Genomic DNA, 21441 nt, shown 5'->3' on the forward strand with positions numbered 1-21441 from the left:
CAAATCTGAAGAAGAACTGCTGGAGACGACGGGATATTTTAGAGAATTCTCATTAAAAATTCAATAGACATCCATTGAATCACAGGGCATCTTAAAGAAGTACCCCTACATTTACATATCAACATACTCAAAATGTTGTTTCTTACAAAAGAGCGTTATCTTTACATAAAGACAAAATAAAGTTATTTTACACACTAATAAGCTGGTGTAGTGTAATCATATTATTCCAAACCTATAACGCAGATGTTTGATTCAAATTCGGTCTGTAAAATTGTACCAAAATGTATTTGTGACATTGTTTCCTAATTTCAGCTATGATTCAGTTTCTTCTTTTATCTATCAAATACATATGTAGAAGCATTCATACCTGTCTGTAAATATTATTCAGCATTCCTTGTGTATGTCATGAGTTACAATACTAATGATCTAAAAAATGTGCACTACAGACTGATAACTGAAATAGACAAAGTACACACCATAGCAGGTTACAAATAAAAAGCATACCTTCCACTTTAGAATCAAAAGCGTCGCCTCCTTCATCGCCCGAAGGCTTGGCAATCATTGGTTTCTGAAGGTCCTCCTGGGCACTTTCCACGCTATTGTACACCCACTGTATGGAGTCACACTGTGAGGGGAGAAAACATGCAAGATAAATTTCCACGTGATACTTTGAGTGGCATCTATTTTATAGTAAAATAATTTAGCAATGTGTATATCAGATTGCATCAAAATCAATAATATCACCATAGTACGGCACACGCCAGACTTGGACTGGCCATACATGGCAAAGAAGGAACAATATTGGGGGCCGGTGACTTCTCGCAAGATGGCTGCCTCAAAAGCAGCACTAAGGGAGCAGCACACGCCATTATTACAAACACATGCATAATTTGCTGCTGCTGGGAGTTGTGCCAGACTCTAAAGCATTGGGATATTCAATAAGATTCGCTTCACGACTACCTGTTATATTTGCAACGTGTTAGACCTTATAATAATCAATAAATTTGGAAAATTGTAGTGTACAATTAGGTGCCGATTACGATCCTCGAAAAACCGGGTACGAACCGTCGGTCGGAGCGTTTTCTCCGTCCGACTCGTACCCGGTCGTAAAACTGTACAAACATGGAATTACGATTCGCACGGAAACACCATTTCCGTACGAATCGTAAAAAACACCGACCGACGAAAATATACATACGAATGTGATCCGGGAATGCTGCGACGTGACGTCGGGACGCTTTCAGGCAGCGTTTCACGACCCAGGAAGTACGATTCGAACCGACAGCAGTCCGGACGGCAATATTTTCACGGCACCCAAAAAGTGCCGGAAAAGCGAAGTACGGCGCGAAACGACCAGATTAGGGGGCCCGGTACGCGCCGTACCCCCCCCCCCCAGCCCCCATGAGTATGCGCCGACCCCCCCCAGCCCCCGTGAGTACGTGCCGTACCCCCTAGCCCCCGTGAGTACGTGCCGAACCCCCGTGTATGTACACCCGTGTACGTGTCGAACCCCCCGTGTATGTACACCCGTGTACGTGTCGAACCCCCCCGTGTATGTACACCCGTGTACGTTCGAGTCGTACCCCCACCCGAGTATGTACACCCGTGTACGTGTCGAACCCCCGTGTATGTACACCCGTGTACGTGTCGAACCCCCCATGTATGTACACCCGTGTACGTTCGAGTTGTACCCCCACCCGTGTATGTACACCCATGTCCGTGTCGAACCCCCCGTGTATGTACACCCGTGTACGTCCGAGTCGTACCCCCACCCGTGTATGTACACCCGTGTACGTGTCGAACCCCCGTGTATGTACACCCGTGTACGTTCGAGTCGTACCCCCACCCGTGTATGTACGGTGCGTACCCCCAGCGCGTACATACATGGGTGGGGGTACGACTCGAATGTACACGGGTGTACATACACGGGGGGGTTCGACACGTACACAGGTGTACATACACGGGGGGGTTCGACACGAACGTACGGGGCTGGGGGGGGTCGGCGCGTACATACGGGGGCTGGGGGGGGTCGGCGCGTATGCGGGCACATGTCTCCATGGTTGCTATGGGAGTTCGGTGCGGACGGTGTTTTTACCATACGGTTGTAACATCGGACGCACGGGATGGATCGTAATTCCGCGGTCGGACTTCACTTTTCACATTTGTACGGTAAATCGTCCGTGGCCGTGTTGGACACATTTTCCGACCCGAGGACGTGTGGGGAATAATTCCCAATGCGATTCGTATGGACTTTTTCCCATGCGAATCGTAATTGGCAGTTTGTACGGCACTTGTACGATTCGTACGGTAAAAAGACCGGATACGAGTCGTACGGGGAATTTTTTTACCGGATCGTAATCGGCACCTTTATTGTTTTACCTCAATAAGAAATGTAGGGGACTGGTTTGGATATTTCCCCTGATACCCTCAAACCATGTGGTTTTAGTACTTTTAGAAAGTTTCAAAATAAAATGACGTCATGGAAGATTAACTACAATTTTCCACATTTTTCTAATTGTTGATCAATCTTTCCTTCCATAATTTTGATGGAAATGGAAATTCAAAATGGGTCAGTAGTTGGTTAGCTCTTAGGAATCCACTCTGTGTGTCTTGCTGGGTTAAGTATCATCCTTTAGGATCCTACAGAAACAACATCCTTTCAGTGGCGTAGCTAGAGCTTGTGGCGCCAGGGGCTATCTCTCAGATTGCCGCCCCGGGGGGAGGGGGTGGGGGAAGGACGACGAGCACTTGAAAGAGGTCCGAGAGACACGTAGTATCGCTGCTTATAGTTACCCTGATCATGCAAGTTACATGCACATACATGACACGGTCCAAGGCTACACCCTACATTATTTCTGTTGCCTACCAGGCTACAGTGAAAAGTCCTGCAACACTGACTTGTGGTTTCACTCCCTTATTCAAACCCTGGGATTCTCCTGCCCAGAGACCAAACACTAAGACACAAGGAACTGAAGACTTCACACTATGCCCTCATCAGCCTTTTGTGGACAAAACAACAGGACACACACACCGCCTGCCAACTAGATGGGAGTCACACCTGAAAGAAACAAAGAATATGACATGGAAAAGGCTATGACTGCAGTACTAACGGAACCTCTGTCTCCAAAGAACAAACGCCACCTACTATCCTGATAGGGATTACACCTCAAAGGAACCAAGAATAGAACATGGTAAAAGGCTATTCCAGCATGACTAGGACAGCTGCCTCCAGCCCTTTCATACTCTAGAGGTTGGCTCAACACAATAGCGCGAGGAACGCCAACAATAAATACCACTCACCTGGAAGGTTACGTCAGGCCTACATTTTATACATCTTCTCTGCAGTGGAGAACCCAAAAGTGGGATTTTCTTTGGACATTTGTGCTTCTGCAACTGTATTTGGGTGAAAAGCCTGCACTACTGCTGTCTAGTTACTTTTTCTCAGTCAATTAAGCAAGATGGTAATGCTACAAATTGTGCTGTACATGTTACACTTCTGGCTGCTTCTCTGGCTGTCTTTGCGATGTGTTTGAGGAAAACCGGCTCTAGGGCTTTAGGAACCCCGGGCAGAAGGGAATGTGTGGGCCCCTTCTAATTTGCATCCACGTCAAATCACAGGAAATGACATCACAAGAAGTCCAATCAATTGACTATTGTTGAGCGGCTTTGCAAGAAGCAATTTTCTTGGTGTGGATATCAGTAAAACAATAAAAATATAAATATTAAAACTAATAAAATAAGTGTATTTATTTTAAAGTTCTATACCACATGGAAATACATTATATTAGTCCTGAGGTACACGTCCTGCCTCCCAGTTGTCATGCTGGCCAACTCTGCATAGTGGTTGGTCCCAGAGTCAGTGTTGTGACTTACTACTGGGATGGGCTGCTTCCAGGATTCCCAGCTAATCTATTTGTTTTGCACCCAGTATTGATTATCTTGCTTGCCTACATCAGTTCCTTGGCAAGCAAAAAAAGTTAGAAATTTGGCATCCAACAAGAGCTTGCAGTAGGATCCAGGACAAACATCTAAAATGAAGAACAATCCTGCACCCTGCCACTCTGCTTTGGTAGGCCTCAGAGCACTGGACCATGGCTATGAGGTCCAGGGGAGAGGATAACTCTCTTGTGCCTCGCAGAACTGGATCATGCTATGAGGCGCAAGAGAGCGGGACCAGTTGTGTAGCAATGCTGCCATGGGCCATCGTGCAAGCAAGGTAAATTGTTTCTTCCCACTACCCTCTGGTCATTGACTGGACAGTAAAATACAATCATAATCTGGGTGCCTTGGATCCATAACCACACTAGACCATGGTCCTATTGCACTTCCTACACTATGGCTACGAGGTGTAGGGTAGGGGCTTCCAATCCCTTAGGCCTCGTTACCATGGTCTAGTGCTGCAAGACCCAGGAGAGGAGACCTGGAATAGGAGAGCTCTCTTCCATGGGCCTTGCAACAATAGTGTAGCACTGCAAGCCCAGGGGAAGGGTGTTCCCGCTTCTGACTACCCCACTATGATCCAGAGAGCCGAGGCGCAGGGGAGGTTGGTCCTATTCCCTTGGCCTCACAGCTATGGTCTAGTGCTGCAAGGCCCATTGGATGTGGCCTACTGCCCTGGGAATCACATCCATAGTCTGGTAATGCAAGGCCCAGAAGAGGAGAGTCTCTTTCCCTAGGCCTCACAGCCTTGGTCTCCAGACATTGCTGTGAGGGCTGAGTAGGGGGACCCATTTTCCGTTATCACTTCACAGTACAATTTGTGCCTTTGGAGACACACTGCACGTGTGGAGAAAGATTGTGTGTGTGCAGAGGGCGAGGCACCAGAAGCTGTGTCTTGGGGAACAGGGAAACTATGAGTCACATAGTGGATTAGCGGGGTTTCATTCTAAATCCCTCCATTTAAAGTAGGCCATATTAAAAGATAACTCAGCTGGAGATTGACTTTATTAAGCTCAATTACTCTTAATCCTATATTTAAGTTCTAATCCTTTTAATGCCTCCTGGAGTTAGCCTTGACTGCTTGCTATTGCAAATTTTGAACGGCAAGTTTAGAAAATGAACTCTAATACCTAAATGGAATGAAATAGTCTTAAGCTTTGAAACACCAGTGGTAGATATTAGTATCTACCACGCACACAGTCCAATAAGTACCCTCTGCCACAGGATCTGGCCTAGTGGATATGCTTTAGACATGGATATTTGACATCTAATCTTAGCTTTCTGATGTAAATAAGCACTGTATTCTAAAGTTGGGAAGCCCATAACGAAGTGAGTATTCCCTCAGAGGGGCAGTCCCTTTGCCTTGCCAACAGAATCACTGACACCCCAGTTGTGGTCTGGTGAACTAGTTGGAAATGTGGAACCAGAAGATGGAGATGTTATTCTCGGCCTCCCATTTGGCCAAATTGTGTGATCTTGGTCAATCACTTTTCTAAATGTATTGCTCTACTGCTCCCTTTTTGGCAAGATAGGCAGTTTTTGGAATTCAATGTAAAAAATACTAGTCAGTGTGATTTAAAAAAGGGCTGAATATTACCTTAGACAAAAGAGGGTGCTTAGTTGTATGGTATAGTCAACTAAATGCAGTACAGTGGTTAATTTAGAGCCTTTCCCCAAGCAGGAGTGTAGTGCAGTCCTGGTTCTACTAATGTAACCAACTGTTTGATCCTAGAAAAATAATTTTTTTCTGTTCCTCCTCCACTGATTTGGCAATATGTCAGCATTTTGAAACAGGCTTCATGTATAAAATAGATATTAAGAGCGTACACACCGGGCAGGTTCTGAGCATGGGGACAGGAGGGGAGAAGATGTAGCTTTATGTCAGAGCTGCCGACTTTGGATGTGAAAAATCAGGCTCAACATCCTGTGATCCTGGGCAAATCACGTAATCCCTCCCTGCCTAAAAAAAGGAATATGTCCTTGTGAAATGTAATTGGTGCTCATGTAAAGCACTCAAATACCTTTGGTTTAAGTTTGCTCTATCTAAAAACTGAAGGGAAAAAATGGGTTTAATTTACTAATTCAAGGCTATTTGCATCAAAATAATGGAAGGTGCTCTTGACCCTGCATGGAGCATGACCCCCTCCTGTGCTGCAATGCCTTCCTTTCTGCCACTGACAAGTATCTCTTTCAGAGCTCATCAGCGTCTGAAAGAGAGAGAGAGAGTTGCTTGTCTTTTCAAGTGGTTAAAACTACCAGGTACCAAAATGCGGGATAATGGGCATCACTTTTTGTCTTTGAGTGGGAAGTGGAAGAGATCCCTAGTCACAGGCAAAACCTGCCAAAAGCTGACGGGGCTGCAAGGCTGAAAGGCTCAGGGGAGAAGGGGCCCCTCCTCTGGGTTTTGCAACCATGGCCCAGTACTGTGAAGCACAGGAGAGGTGGGCCTCTCTTCCGCTATTCCTTGCAGCACTACACATGCCTTCAAGGCCCAGGAGAGAGGTGGACTCAGTGCTTAATTTGAGCCTCTGGTTTTCGGTGCTCAACACCGGCACTTAATTGCCAACAACAGCACTTATAACATCTGCCACATTGCGGCGCTGTTTGTGTAATTTAAAAATGAATACAAAAAACACTTGTTTACTAATTCAATATACATTGTAAACAACTAATACCTACCTCCCAAGCCATTCCTACCTCCCAAGCTTTGGGGGCCTTAATCAGTCTGAATTGCCACACTTGCACCAGAGTGATGGTTAGGAGTTATGTAGATACTGCGATTGGCGGCGCTGACAGTGACAAAGAATGGTGCAAGCTACCGTGGCCTCCTGACGAGGGACCTGGCGCTTCTGTTTTTTTACAAACTAAGCACTGGGCAGACTTCCCTGGGCCTCACAATGCTGCACCATAGGTGCGAGGCCTAAGACGGTGGAACACTTGCGAGGCTCCATGTTGGTGTGCTGAGTGCGAGGCACAGGGCACTTGCTGCCCATGCCTAGCGCCAGCCCTGCCTGAGCAGATTCGGCCCATTGTATACTGAACCTTTTGTGAATCCGAGCGAAGCTTGCAGTGCCGCTGTCCACATCAGATCTGCTTGTTATTCTGTGAGTCTGTGTGAGGGGATACTGGTCTGCTCTTTGTCCTGTGTGAGCCAGAAACGTACACTACTGGGTCCTGTAATGGACATAATTTGTGACCCTAGAAATCTAGAAAAGCTAATGCCCATGCTTCTACATTTTCTGTGAGTCAGAGAAATGTCCCTGTGGCAACACATGCCTTTTCTCGTCTGTATGTGAGGGATGTTTGCCCTCCTGGTTCAGTGCATATTCTGTGTGGGGATGTTTGCAGTGTTCCTGCTCATCCTGTTCTAATTATGTGTGTGAGGATGGTCTGCAGCGTAGCTGTCACTGCTCTACCTGTTCCATGTGAGGGAATACCAAATATTCAGCGAGCCTTGGTTAAGCTTGCACCTGTCCTGTGGGCATGGGAGAGGGCTCGGTCTATGCTGTGCCTGTTTTTGTGCATGTGAGGGAAGCTTGCAGCGCCATTGTTGGTAGTGCACATGCTCTTTATGTGAGGGAAGATTGATCGTCTCCTGGTTCTGCGGATACAGCAAACTTGAAATACTTGACCCTGGATTGCACATAAGCGGTCTCCCAAGAAAGGTATAAGGGTAGTATCCATGCTAAATACCTGTTCTGTAAGTGAAGGGAACTGGACTGCGGGCCCACATGTTCTGCCTGTTCTTTCAGTGATGGACGTTTCCAATGCTGTTGCTCATGATTCACCAGATTTGTGTGAATGAAGTCTGCACTGCCTCTTTGCTTGTGCCTTGAGGTGTCTATTTCCAGGGAGGGTTTTCCACACCCAGGTATGAAGCGGGGTGCTAGTTGGGTTTACATCGGGGAAACTTGAAGCGCAGCTCATGCTGTGACTATAATCTGTTAGTGATGGAAGCTTGCAACGTGGTAACCTTGGGTTTTCATTTTATGAGTCAAGCTAGGAAGTCTTTGACAGTGGTGAATGGCTGCGCTATATCGCCATTCTGTCTCTCACCACTCTTCCTGCACCTCTTTAGCACGCTGTCTCGCTACCACTTGTACTGCTAATGAATTCAGCAGCTCTCGCTCATCTGTGGTTTATCTCCGTGCGGCAACGCAGGTCACGTGGATTGAATGGCTGTCGCTGATGAGGAGGCACTGAGCGCGTAGCCCCTGACATCGTTGGTGCACGCGCTTCCTTCTCGCAGCTGTTTGTTTGTGGGCTGATGACGTCTTTGGTGCTCCGGGTTTAAATGTCCCGCGTCCTCGCAAGCACCAGGAGACCCCAAGGTACAGCACCCCAAGCTCCGCTGCACAGCGCCGTCCACTCCACAGGAAGCGCAAGCACTACTTTGTGTCCCAACAGATCCGGACCCCAGCCGGCGCGCACAATGAACCCGGATGCCTCCGCCAGACGCGCAGTTCATGCGACATTACGGGCCTATGCTAGATGGTGGCGGCGGCCTTTATAATTTATTTGGGGACACTGACACTACTGTAATGACTGACAGTAGTGTCAGTGAGTGTCCCCAAATAAATTATAAAGGCCGCTGCAACGGGCCACCAGTGCCGCGCGGTTGCCGCCCCAAAAATAGTGCCGCATGGGGCAGACCGCCCCCACCGCCTCCCCCTAGCTACACCCCTGCATCCTTTCAAAGATGAACGTAGCAATTCCAGGATATTTGAGTGCTACTGTGTTTCCTAAGGAAGAAAAATTAGCATGATTTCCATGGCAACCTGTCATCTTACGATTGCCTGCAGGCCAGAAGATTCACAATAGCACCATTGGATGGAAAATGAATTGGGAGGATTGTACCATTGAAGGGCAAAGGGAATTTCTTGCAGTTGGGTTGGAGATTGTCACAAATTATTTTGCATTTTGGTCTTGAAGTAAGTAATGAATGCTTTCCAATGTTGGCAGAATCACATGATTTTGTTTTAAAAGACTTCATCAACCTAGATTTCCTAGGTGCCAGAACAATGGGCCCGACTTTACCGGCCAGAAAATCTGGCCAGTTAAATTGCTTTGGGGCTGGGCTTCAACTGCAGCCTGGCATTGATCCTCAGCCTCTGCCCAAACCCCCCTATTAAGGCAACTGGGGGCATGTAACCCTTGCCCTGGTCAAGCCATTACTTCCCAACCCTGCTCCCCAGGCACCCTCAGAGACATTTTATGGAATGGGCAAAGTGGGTTCTGGCCAAGGGGTTCCACTTTTCAAGCAGCCCCGTACTTAGACGTTTGTAAGAGTCACAGACTGTCTAGAGTTTTCGAACCAATCAGTTTGTTTACTTACTTTCTTTTTGTTACCCATCCCAGGCTGATTCTGGTTAGATTCAGCAAGAACTTTAACCTTTCAGAGTTGACAGTCCAGTTCAACTGCACAGCCTTATGCCTTTATGCAGAAGGGTAAGCACACAAAGGGGCCGATTCCGATCCGGGACGGAAGGGCACCGAACGCGATTTGGACAGAAAAACTACGAACCGTACATGTGTTTTCTGCCCGACTCATACAGCTGTACGAGCGAACAAGTATGATGCGAGCTACGTGAAATTCACCGACCGAGTCGTTTCCGGGTCCTAACCGCTCCGTACGTCTCGGTCGCAAGCTAACCGTGGCGTGCAATGGATGCGATTTACGACCGAGCCAGTACGATGCACGCATCGGACAGCCGGATGGCACTGACGCGTACCCACTATAGGGGGCGCCCTTGTGCGAGACGTACCCATTCAGTCAATGGGAGCCCATGTACGCGTCGTACGACCGGCTCCCATTGACATCTATGGGAGTCCGACCGAACCGAGTCCGGCAGCATCCGGCCGCATCGTACTCGCTCGGTCGGACTGCAGGACTCCGGTTCGGTCGGAAAATACTCCGGATCCGGCTCGATCGAAGTGCTTTCCGACCCGGATCGGAATCGGCACCAGAATATTGACTTATACAAATATCCAGTTGAAAATATTGTGACACAAATATCGACAGCAAGAATTACGTGGTCAAGAACATCGAATTTAAGGTAAGAAATATCGTTTTTAAAAATATAGAAGTCATTAATATCATTTGCAAAAATATACATATTTAAAATAGATTTTTTAATTAGTGTAAAGTATTTCAGTTTATATTTTAAATGTATGTGATGTATGTTTTTTGTATAAATAATGTTTATGTTTTTTAGTACATGTGTTACATTTTTAGAAGTTATTAATTTTATTTTGATAAACTTTTGCGTGTTTAAGATCCGTAGCGGGTTTTGGGTTTATAGGGGAATAGGGTGGGAAGTAATTTAATTATAATAAATTAATGATTATTTTGTATTTATTAATCTTTATTTAATTGAGGTTTTATAGTGTTAACTGTGGGAAGTAATTTATTTATAAATATTTATTAATTGGTTGTTAATTAATAATGATTCATTAATTGATAATTAATTATGGTAATTGTATAAATTATTTTAAGTGTGGGTTGTGGGGTTTTTATGGGTAAAGGGTGGGAAGTAATGTATTTTTTATTAATTAATAATTAGTTGTTAATTTATATTGCTTAATTGATTGAAAATTAATTATGGAAATAATGTAATTAGTTTTAAGTGCGGGTTGTGGGGTTAATAGGGGTAAAGGGTGGGAACTAATTTATGTTTAATTAATTAATAATTAGTTGTTAATTAATATAAATTAATTAATTGAACATTTAATATGGAAATTATGTAATTAATTTTAGGGGTGGTAAGTAATTTATGTTTAATAATTAGTTGATCATTATTATTAATTAATTAATTGATATTTAACAAGGCTAATTGTTTACATTTTTTGTGTATGGGTTTTACTTTTTTAGGTTAAAGGGTGGGGAGTAAAAACATTTTACATACTTTATAATTAGCTGTTAAATTATATTAGTGTTTTAATTGAAAATAAGTTTTAATGGTGTAATTACCTCTTTTACAGATTAATCTTAGCTGGGGGTTGTGGGGATTTTAGGAGTAAAGTGAGAGAAGTCTATTACTTTTTATGAATTTTAATTTGTTTTTTAATTAATAATATTTCTTTAATAGGTAATTAATTATGTTGATTATGGAATTACATTTCTTTTAAATTAGATGTGGGTTGTGAATTGTGTGGTGTTATAGGGTAGGAAATAAAAAAAGTAAATGTATGTAATAATTAATGTTTTTGTTTTTTCTAAATAATTTCTAATTAAAAATATTTATTTTTTTGAAAATTCGTTTTTATTTTATTTAATATAATATTTGTAGGTATTTTTCATATGAAATTAAATTATTATATGTTTTTAATTTTATTTTATATTAAATATATTTCTATTTTAAGTTTTGTTTTGAATATATTTATATTTTTTGTAATTATTTAGTTTTTAAAATATTTTTGTTGTTGATATTTTGTTTGTTTCTAATTTTGAACTGACTGGAGTGAGAATAATAATTGTTACCCCTCCACAATCCAACACTTTACCTACTATTGCACTGATTGGAGTAGGAATAGTAAATTGTATCCCACCACTATCCAACACTTTCCCTACTGTTGCACTCACTGGAGTGGGAATAGTAATTTTTACCCCTCCGCTATCCAAACCTTCGCCCTACTGTTGCACTCATTGGAGTGGGAATAGTAATTGTTATCCCTCCTCTAGCCAACACTTTCCCTACTGTTGCATTCACTGGAGTGGGAATAACAATTTTTACCCCTCTGTTATCCAACACTGTCCCTACTATTGCACTGACTGGAGTGGTAAATTTAAGTTTAAGACTTTTAAATAGTTTAATGTTTTAATGTATAATAGAATGTTTGTTAATAGATTTTATGTTATCAGTATATATATATACACCACAGGAATATATTGGTAGAGGGATGGCGGATGCTGTCAACGTTTTCCACCCTACAGGGAACATTATTTTAACATGAGGTAACAGCGGAGTCCACTTGGTTAAAGGACATTGAGTCCTCATTGGCTAAAGTTGAACTACTATTACCAGCATGCCATTTGGGACGCCCACTGGGGCGGGACTCTTACTTGAATAAATGAGTTGTTCACATAATCCCGCTGTATCCCTCATTACCGCCAGTGATCAAGAGCTGTAAGAGCTCGAAACGCATATGGCATTGGAACACTTGCAGCCTGCTACCTGTCTACTGCCTGCGGTGATTTGTGTGTATACCCCGATGCGTGTGGCATCTCCTAGAGGGCAACCTTTGCGTTTGGAATTTTGAGCGGCTGGTCCGGTCGCGGAAATGCCCCGATGCTGTCGCAGCGGTTCCGAAGCACTTGACAACACGAGTGCTCCATGGGCAGAGGGGGCCTTAACCACAGGAATATATTGGTAGAGGGATGGCGGATGCTGTCAACGTTTTCCACCCTACAGGGAACATTATTTTAACATGAGGTAACAGCGGAGTCCACTTGGTTAAAGAACATTGAGTCCTCATTGGCTAAAGTTGAACTACTATTACCAGCATGCCATTTGGGACGCCCACTGGGGCGGGACTCTTACTTGAATAAATGAGTTGTTCACATAATCCCGCTGTATCCCTCATTACCGCCAGTGATCAAGAGCTGTAAGAGCTCGAAACGCATATGGCATTGGAACACTTGCAGCCTGCTACCTGTCTACTGCCTGCGGTGATTTGTGTGTATACCCCGATGCGTGTGGCATCTCCTAGAGGGCAACCTTTGCGTTTGGAATTTTGAGCGGCTGGTCCGGTCGCGGAGATGCCCCGATGCTGTCGCAGCGGTTCCGAAGCACTTGACAACACGAGTGCTCCATGGGCAGAGGGGGCCTTAACCACAGGAATATATTGGTAGAGGGATGGCGGATGCTGTCAACGTTTTCCACCCTACAGGGAACATTATTTTAACATGAGGTAACAGCGGAGTCCACTTGGTTAAAGAACATTGAGTCCTCATTGGCTAAAGTTGAACTACTATTACCATCATGCCATTTGGGACGCCCACTGGGGCGGGACTCTTACTTGAATAAATGAGTTGTTCACATAATCCCGCTGTATCCCTCATTGCCGCCAGTGATCAAGAGCTGTAAGAGCTCGAAACGCGTATGGCATTGGAACGCTTGCAGCCTGCTACCTGTCTACTGCCTGCGGTGATTTGTGTGTATACCCCGATGCGTGTGGCATCTCCTAGAGGGAAAGAAACCTTTGCGTTTGGAATTTTGAGCGACTGGTCCGGCCGCGGAGATGCCCCGACGCTGTCGCAGCGGTTCCGAAGCACTTGACAACACGAGTGCTCCATGGGCAGAGGGGGCCTTAACCACAGGAATATATTGGTAGAGGGATGGCGGATGCTGTCAACGTTTTCCACCCTACAGGGAACATTATTTTAACATGAGGTAACAGCGGAGTCCACTTGGTTAAAGAACATTGAGTCCTCATTGGCTAAAGTTGAACTACTATTACCAGCATGCCATTTGGGACGCCCACTGGGGCGGGACTCTTACTTGAATAAATGAGTTGTTCACATAATCCCGCTGTATCCCTCATTGCCGGCAGTGATCAAGAGCTGTAAGAGCTCGAAACGCGTATGGCATTGGAACGCTTGCAGCCTGCTACCTGTCTACTGCCTGCGGTGATTTGTGTGTATACCCCGATGCGTGTGGCATCTCCTAGAGGGCAACCTTTGCGTTTGGTATATATATATATATATATATATATATATATATATATATATATATATATTTGTACATTTTTATCTACTTTTAAAATATAAAATAAATTAAAATTAATCATTTATTAATTTATTAATTGTTTTAAAGTAAATATATATATATTAATTATTATGTAAATGTGTTTCACTTTTTTTAAATTAAGTTTATTTGTTAAATTTGTTCAAATGTATATTAAATCTATTTTATTTTTAATTGTATTATTCAATATATTTATTATTTAAGATTTTATTTTATGTACATATAAAAATCGATATTTTGTACAACTATATTTTTAACATCAATATTTTTTGTTGTTGATATTTTTGTACTTATCTGTTTAAGTATAGGGAGTGGATATTTTTGCATTCTATATTTTTGCATCAATATTTTTTACATTTATGGGGTCAATTACGATCTCGGTCGAGGGGCTCCGAATTGGATTTGGAATTGGATTTGGAATTACCTAAACCGATCCGGAGCCCTTGTTTCTGACTGAATCATTCACAGTTCCGACCGACCAAGTACGATACCTGGAAAGCCTTAGTGCTGACTGAATCAGTTGCATTAGGCATTAGGAGAGATAGAGCCCTTTGGACCCGATTTGTACAGCTCTATGTACTACGTTTTCCAAGCGAGCAAGTACGATTAACAATTTGGACAGCATTTCCGATTCGGTTTGCATCGTACTCTTTCAGTCGGACTCTCCGCATCCGAGTCTTCCAGAAAGCATTCCGGACCCAAGACGTTCAGTATGCTTTCTGAACGAAATCAGAATCGGGCACAATATTTTTCAATCGATATTCTGTCAGTGAACCATGCAGCATATGACAATTAATGTGCAGTGGAAATTGGCATGTTATGCTGCCTTTGTGACTGCATCGACCTTAGAGAGCTACTGCCAGACCTGTGAGACCACAGCCTAGTGCTACCTGACTCCGAATACCAGCCCCATGTAGCTCAGGCAGAGCAGCAAACAAAAGCACCGATCAGCACAATATGTTTGAATGGTACTGACTAGCTACACCTTACATTGTCGGCAGAAGGCTTGGTTGGATCATGAGTTTGGCTGGTTTTCTGGCGTAGTCCAGCAGGAGACTACTGTGGCAAAGTAGGGCCTGAGGGCAGGCCAAGTATCAAAGTGCTGTGCAGAGCAACATGATATGCTGCTCCCATGACTTCACTGCACTGTCCATCCCAACTGCTTGGTCAGTGCGATCACAGTCAAGTGCCACTTGACTCAGAGCCCCTGTTCCTCAAAGATGCAAGACGTCAAGATGTCAACGTACAAAAACACCTGCTGTATGCACAGGCCCAAATGTGAGGCACCAGTCCACATGCAGCCATCTTGTTCACACATCTAGGGGCCGATTCCGATCTCGGACGGAAGGGCACCGAATCGGGTTCGGCCGGAAAAACAACGAGCCGTACGTGTGTTTTCTCGCTGACTCGTACAGCTGTACGAGCGAGCAAGTACGATGCGAGCTACATGAAAATCACCGATCGAGTTGTTTCCGTGTCCGAACCGCTCCGTACGTTCCGGTCAGAAGCTAACCGTGGCGTGCAATGGATGCGATTTACAACCGAGCCAGTACGATGCACGCGTCGGACAGCCTGTGCGAGCCGGAGTGTCCGGAGTCGGACTTTGGGCGTCAGACCCCCTGACACCTGCAGCCCTACGACTCGGACACAGGGGGTGACCTATAGGTCTCCCCAACACAGGCATGTACTGTGCGGGTGGCACCGACGCGTACCCACTGTAGGGGGCGCACTTGTTCGAGACGTACCCATTCAGTCAATGGGAGCCCATGTACACGTCGTACGACAATGACTTCTATGGGAGTCCGACCGAACCGAGTCCGACAGCATACGTGCGCATCGTACTCGCTCGGTCGGACTGTAGTGGTCCGGCTCGGTCGGAAAACACTCCGGATCCGACTCGGTCGGAGTGCTTTCCGACCCGGATCGGAATCGGCCCCCTAGTCTTTCAGCTTCTCTGTTGCCGGCCAGATGGAGAGACTGTTTGTTCCAGGGTTGACCCAGATGGAGGCTGGCCAAGGAAGAGGGTTGCTAATGATCAGACCATAGCTTCTGAGGGAGATAAATAGATGAAAATATATAATAAATTCAGAATTGCTCTTCACAAAAGGGCCCCAAATTATGTTTAGCCCTAGGCCTCAAAATCCTTAAGATAACCCTGGTCACCTAAGCGGAATTTTGCCCTTAAAAATGTGGTCCAGGCAGTTATTTCGGGGAGTAGCTTGTAATTGTACGGTACTTGGGAATGTTACCGCATAGTGCCAGTGTGGAGTTTTCACTCTGTCAGTGCAGCACAGCTTGTAATCAGGGCCTTTCTGCCATGTTGTCGAGAGGTAACCCTGCATCTGGTGTCACCTTATAATTGTCGCCAAATGAGTCTGAAGCCTCACAATCTCCGAGGGCTAGTTATCAAACAAACCTTAAGTGAGTCAAAGAAAACTCTTTTTGAATATTTACTTTCTTACAATGTTTGCTCACGTGCCTTAAACCCCTTCTCCCTTTGTTCACTGATTCACTGTTTACCAACTCTAAAAAACACAGGGTCAGATTTACAAGCCCCTTGCACCACCGGGGCGTCACTTTTTGTGACGCACTGGCGGCACATTTTAGTGCCCCATATTTACAAGGGCAGGAAAAAGCCACCCTGCATGGCATCTTCTGTTCTTGTAAATGTGGCCCCTTTGCACGCAGCACTTTGCGTGAAAGGGGCGTTCCATGGCTGTTGCTCTGGGTGTTCCCACGCAACAATCACGGAACCAGACACATTTCCAGATATATGAGAAATCGTGAATCTGGAAATGCGTCTGAATGCTATGACTCACCAGCGGAAGCGCAACAAGAAGAAATGTATTCATTTCTCCTCGTTCTGCAGCACACATAAAAAGAGGAAAATGCATGTAAACAATCAGTAAAACAATGACGTTTAGCAAGTTCTATGAGTGCTAATGCAGCTAATTTGAAAAACGCCATTTCTGATTGTTTATGTGCAGGAAGGAAACCGTTCCTGCACATAAACAATCTCCCCACGACGCAGGCATCCTTGCATCATTGTGCAAGGGTGCCTGCACCGGCGTATGGCAGCAGTTTATGCGCCAGCGCAGGGGGAAGCACAGAGATGTGACATATTGTGGTAAATATGTCTCATCCCTGTGCTTTGAAAGTGACAGTGCGGTGCAGGCAAATGGCTTGTGGCACACGCTGAGTCACTTTCCTTGTAAATCTGCCCCACAGTTATTTGTTTTGTGCTCAACCTGGCGAATGTGCTAAAATCCTTGAGCCACATAAAGCTAATTTGAAGACAAAATTATCATTGGAGGAGCATTTGCCGCAATTGCATCAAAATCGGCAAGGCCATCGAGGAGAAAATCTAAGATTGTTTGATGTAACATAATGAGGACGTTTGCTGGCAGATATTTAAAAAAATGTCTTTCAAAACATCTATCGCTGCCTCTGCAGATGTGTAATGTCTTTTCAATCCGAAGGGCGACGCGGTAGCACTGCGCTCTGGTCCCTGCAGAGAGAAGCCCAGATGCAATCTTCATTTAATGCTCAGCTTCCCCAAACTCAGGCAGATTAAATTCCCTGTAACCGGGCTGCGATCCCAGGCCCGCAAACGAGCGGGGCTGAGGGGGTCCCATTTCAGTCTTTGACATTGTTTCCTAACAACAGCTTCAGAAAATAGTGCTTTTGGCCTACGGCATACAATTGCATATTTTATATCCGCAAACAAACGACTTTGATGGAATAAACAGATCAATGGAGCAACTCTTAACCATACAGATTGAAGTGTCTTTCAATAGCTCTGTGCAGCTCAAATACAAGGACATAGTCGCTGACACAGGAGCACACAGTAGGTCAAGTGGCCAAGCTGGGACTTCAACTCATGGAGACTCATTCCCAGACTCGTGCATTACCCACGGGACACTCACGCACGCCCTCCCTATGAATGACCTAAGAAAAACATGTCCGGATTGTGTAAAGATGTTAAAGGAGTGATCAAAGGCAGAACAATAGAAGACCTAATGTGGGAGAGAGAATGAGGATAAGTGGGGAAACCGGAATAAACGGGTGCCGGTTTAGGCGAGCCAATAACATTCTGGTCTTCACATGGAGGAATAGCTGTTAAAAAGAGAAAGACAGATGGGAAGTGGAAGGATGGCCGAAGAAAGGGAAGAAATTATAGAAGGGAGGGTGGAGGGAAGAAATACAGGACTGAAATGGAAGAAGCCATGAAGGAAAGAATGGAAGAAATTAAACAAAGTATAGATGAAAAGGAAGGAAAGGGGGGGAAAGGGAAGGAGAGAACAATGGAGGAAGGAAGGATGGTTGAACAGAAGGAAGAAGGGTGGACAAAATGAAAAAGAAGGATGGATGAAGGGGAGGTATGGAAAAAGGAGTCTAGATGAAAGCAAGGAAGGATGAAAAAAAACTTAATGAAACAGAAGCTAAGAAGGAAGTGGGGAGGCTGGAAGGAGAAAAAGAATGGAGACGAAAGGAAGGAAATAAGGTAGGGAGGGAGGAAACTGTAGAATGAAGGGAACAGAAAGAAAGAAGGATAGAGTATGGAAGTAAAAAAGGAAAGGAAATAATGAAGTAAAAAAAGGAAGGGAAAGAAGGCGGAAAAAAAGGAAGAAGGGGATGCAGGGAAGCAAACAGATAAGGAATGAAGGGGAATGAAGGGGAATGAAAGGAAGGAATGGATGAAGGAAGAAACGGATGAATAAAATTCGTATAGTGAAAAAAAGAGATCAGAAATGGAAGAAAGTGAGATAGGCCCTCTATGCTTGGGTCCTGGGGGTGCACAGGGTGAATCATGCATGTTGACAAAGAGATTAAAAGAGCCAGCGGGTGTCTGGAACCTGACTTTGCGAGCTCTGTCAACCTTTATTTAACTTGACGCCACGTCCTGCACGCCACGTCGTGTGTAGAGGATGTGGTGATGCGTGTTAACATCACATGTTGACTGGGTGAAGGTTTATAGGAACAGGAGCAAAGGAAGTAAGAAGTGGATGCAACCATTATTCATCAGCAAAGAAATGAGGAGATGGACGATGGGGTGGATAATAGATGTGACCTGATCAAATTAGAGAAATTAAAGGAACTGACTCGCGAAACATGAAGAAGAGCACCAAAACGCAGAGAATCAGGAAGGAGGTTGGAAGGAGGAAATAACCAGGCTAAGTGAAATAAGAGGTGAAATTAGACAGAATGCCTGGAGAAATTAAGCTGTATTCATTTCATTATTTTATTTTTTAAAGCGCAAACCTTGCGAGAAGGCTAACGGAGTGCTGTACCCAGGCAACTGCCATAGATTCAAGACTGTACAGTTTAAATAAACTGGAAAGAACAGACCTAAGTGCAATCACTGAGACATCAACAGAAGCAGAGACTGAAGATAAGATGTTGAAAGAAGGGAAGGGAACAGATAAGGAAGGAAAGAGGATGGGAATACAAAAGGAATGCAACAAAGGGAGGTAATAAAGGAAGGAAGGTGAAAGCAAAATTAATGAAAGAAGGCAAGCGAAGAGATGAAGGAAGGAACGTAGAAACAATGGCAGGAAAGAAAAAATAGAGGGTTGCAGGGAGGAAGACTTAGGAAGTCTTAGGAAAGGAAAGAAAATGGGCAGGAACGATTGGACATAACCATTATTCACCTGTATAGAAATGAGACAAAGGAATGGAAAATAGATGTGGAGTGGTAAAAAATAAAGAATATATTGGCTCATCAGACAAAAGCGGTAGAACAGAAAGGGGGAAAACCTAGGCGAAGAGAAACATCGGGTGAAATGAGAACAAGAAGAACAAGTGACGTGTAACTCCAGAGGCACCGACAGAAGCTCAGACTGAAGAATGGTATGGTCCACAATGCCAAGAGATAAGGAATTCAATGGTAAATGACTCATGAGCGTTGCTGGCACAGGTGAGGTGGTGACAGACAAGAAGGAAATCCCAGTGGAGTGTGCGAGCCACAATCTTGATTAAAACAGTGAAAGGAAAGCGAGCAGTTGAAGATATGAAGAAAGCTGAAAGAGGGCCACACAAACAGAATAACGCAGTTTGGCACAATTTCATGACAATTCAGTCAGAAATGGCACGAAATCAACCTTGCAACTTAATACTTGCTCCTTTATTCACCTGTGCGTAAAACATTTATCTGAAGGGAATAAGGCATTGTTATTACTTCGCAGTGCTTAATTTGAGCCGGTGGTTGCAGGGGAATGTAGGGCTCTGACACTCATTTTGGGGGGCTGGAACTTATTGTTCCTCATCGGACCTTGACCCTGAACAAGTCCGAGGACCTGCAGACAAGGGGGAAGAAGAAGGAAGAGAAAGACAGCAAAACAGTGGCAAAGAGAGACAGCAGCAATGGAAAAAGAGCCTCTAAGAGAGAGCTAAAGGGGCAGGGAGTATCTGGTGGTGGATCAAAGGGGCTTGAAGTGGAACCAAAACTACACAGCCTTTGTATTAGGCGACCTTAACTATGGACAGCACTGGCTGCAGACGGCTGAGTAAAATTTGGGCCCCAGCATCACCACTGTGTATGTTTGCATGGGTGAGACCTGGGCCCATATTAGAGGAGTGCCCCAGGGGTGCAACAGGTGTTTGTGCCTGCTTTGTGCGCCCCTGTGGCACTTTGGTATTACACAAGGGGCAGCAGATGCAGATGGTGCTGGCGCACATTTTGTGCCAGTGTTTTCATACGAGGACATTTCCCTCATTTGCATGGAAGCATGGCCCCATGCAAATAAGGTAATCTCTTTACTTCTGTGCTCGTGCCTCTTATGGACGCAGGTGCAGATGTAAATAAGCTGTCAGGAGGTGCATTGACAGTGAGCCACAAAAAAGTGGGGCACTGCCAGTGCGTCCCCTGATGGCAGCCCTCTGGAGAGAGTCAAGGGGGTCCTATGGACCCCCCAGATATCCCTTTGCTGGTGGGTGCAGTCACTCACTGCACCTGCCTGCAAAGGGATCTCTCACCCCCCTTAAAAGTGCAAGTGAGTGCCGACTGCACAGTGAAACACAGAGAGGCTTTGAAGCACCTGCTCCGTATTTTACTTGAATCAGCTGCCCCCAGGGCAGCACAAGTACGTGGCTGCTCTGAGGGCAGTGCATTCAACAAAAGAGGGTCACTTGTTCTGGCTGCGGAACGCGCACCTGCTGGAAGGTGCGCCTTAGTGCAAACAGGGAAAGTGTGCCCTGTACGTAATAGGACCCCTGATGACCTTCTTTGACAGCGGATAGAACAACGATGAACTTAGAGTCAGAAAGGGAGTGAAGAAAATAAGCGCAGGAGAGGAGAGGTCTTGCGACCAGTAGACCAAAGTTAATATTTAACCAAAAATTTATAATTTCGGAGAAATCACTTTATCTCTCTTGCCTGCAACCAGAAAATATGTCTTAGATATAGTATGGCATACATGACTGTCCCAATTGAACGTTTCCATCTCCCCTGCGTATCACATCTTGTTGCCTGTAACCCCCTTTACGGGATTTAGACGCTCCTACGATGATACAGAATGCTTTCCATGAAAGCGCTGCAAGAGTAGAAGGGCTTTCGTGACAAGTCGGACTTTCTCGGTTTGGCCGCTTTGGGACGCTTACAATAGGTGTGTGGAATATCTGAAACGCAACAAGGGTGCAGTCAGGACGTATATAGAGACCTGTTGTGATGTTAACAGCTGGTAAATGGCAGACACGTACATCACGTGACATTTGGTGGCGCAGGCTGAGTCAAGAGGCTGCTCTACTTTCTGAACAC

At 44.9% G+C, this 21441-nt stretch overlaps 1 protein-coding gene across 1 annotated transcript in view; it reads right to left on the reverse strand.

Moving 5' to 3' along the window:
• The window catches only part of PREX2 (phosphatidylinositol-3,4,5-trisphosphate dependent Rac exchange factor 2), a 1250200-nt gene that overhangs the window by 583811 nt on the left and 644948 nt on the right, over positions 1-21441 (reverse strand). The window contains exon 22 of the mRNA XM_085605489.1: positions 505-625. Within this exon, the coding sequence (XP_085461615.1) occupies positions 505-625 (121 nt within the window). The remainder of the gene's footprint in view (positions 1-504; positions 626-21441) is intronic.

Source organism: Triturus cristatus, chromosome 5_1 (genome assembly GCF_964204655.1).
Source record: "Triturus cristatus chromosome 5_1, aTriCri1.1, whole genome shotgun sequence".
NCBI lineage: Eukaryota > Metazoa > Chordata > Amphibia > Caudata > Salamandridae > Triturus > Triturus cristatus.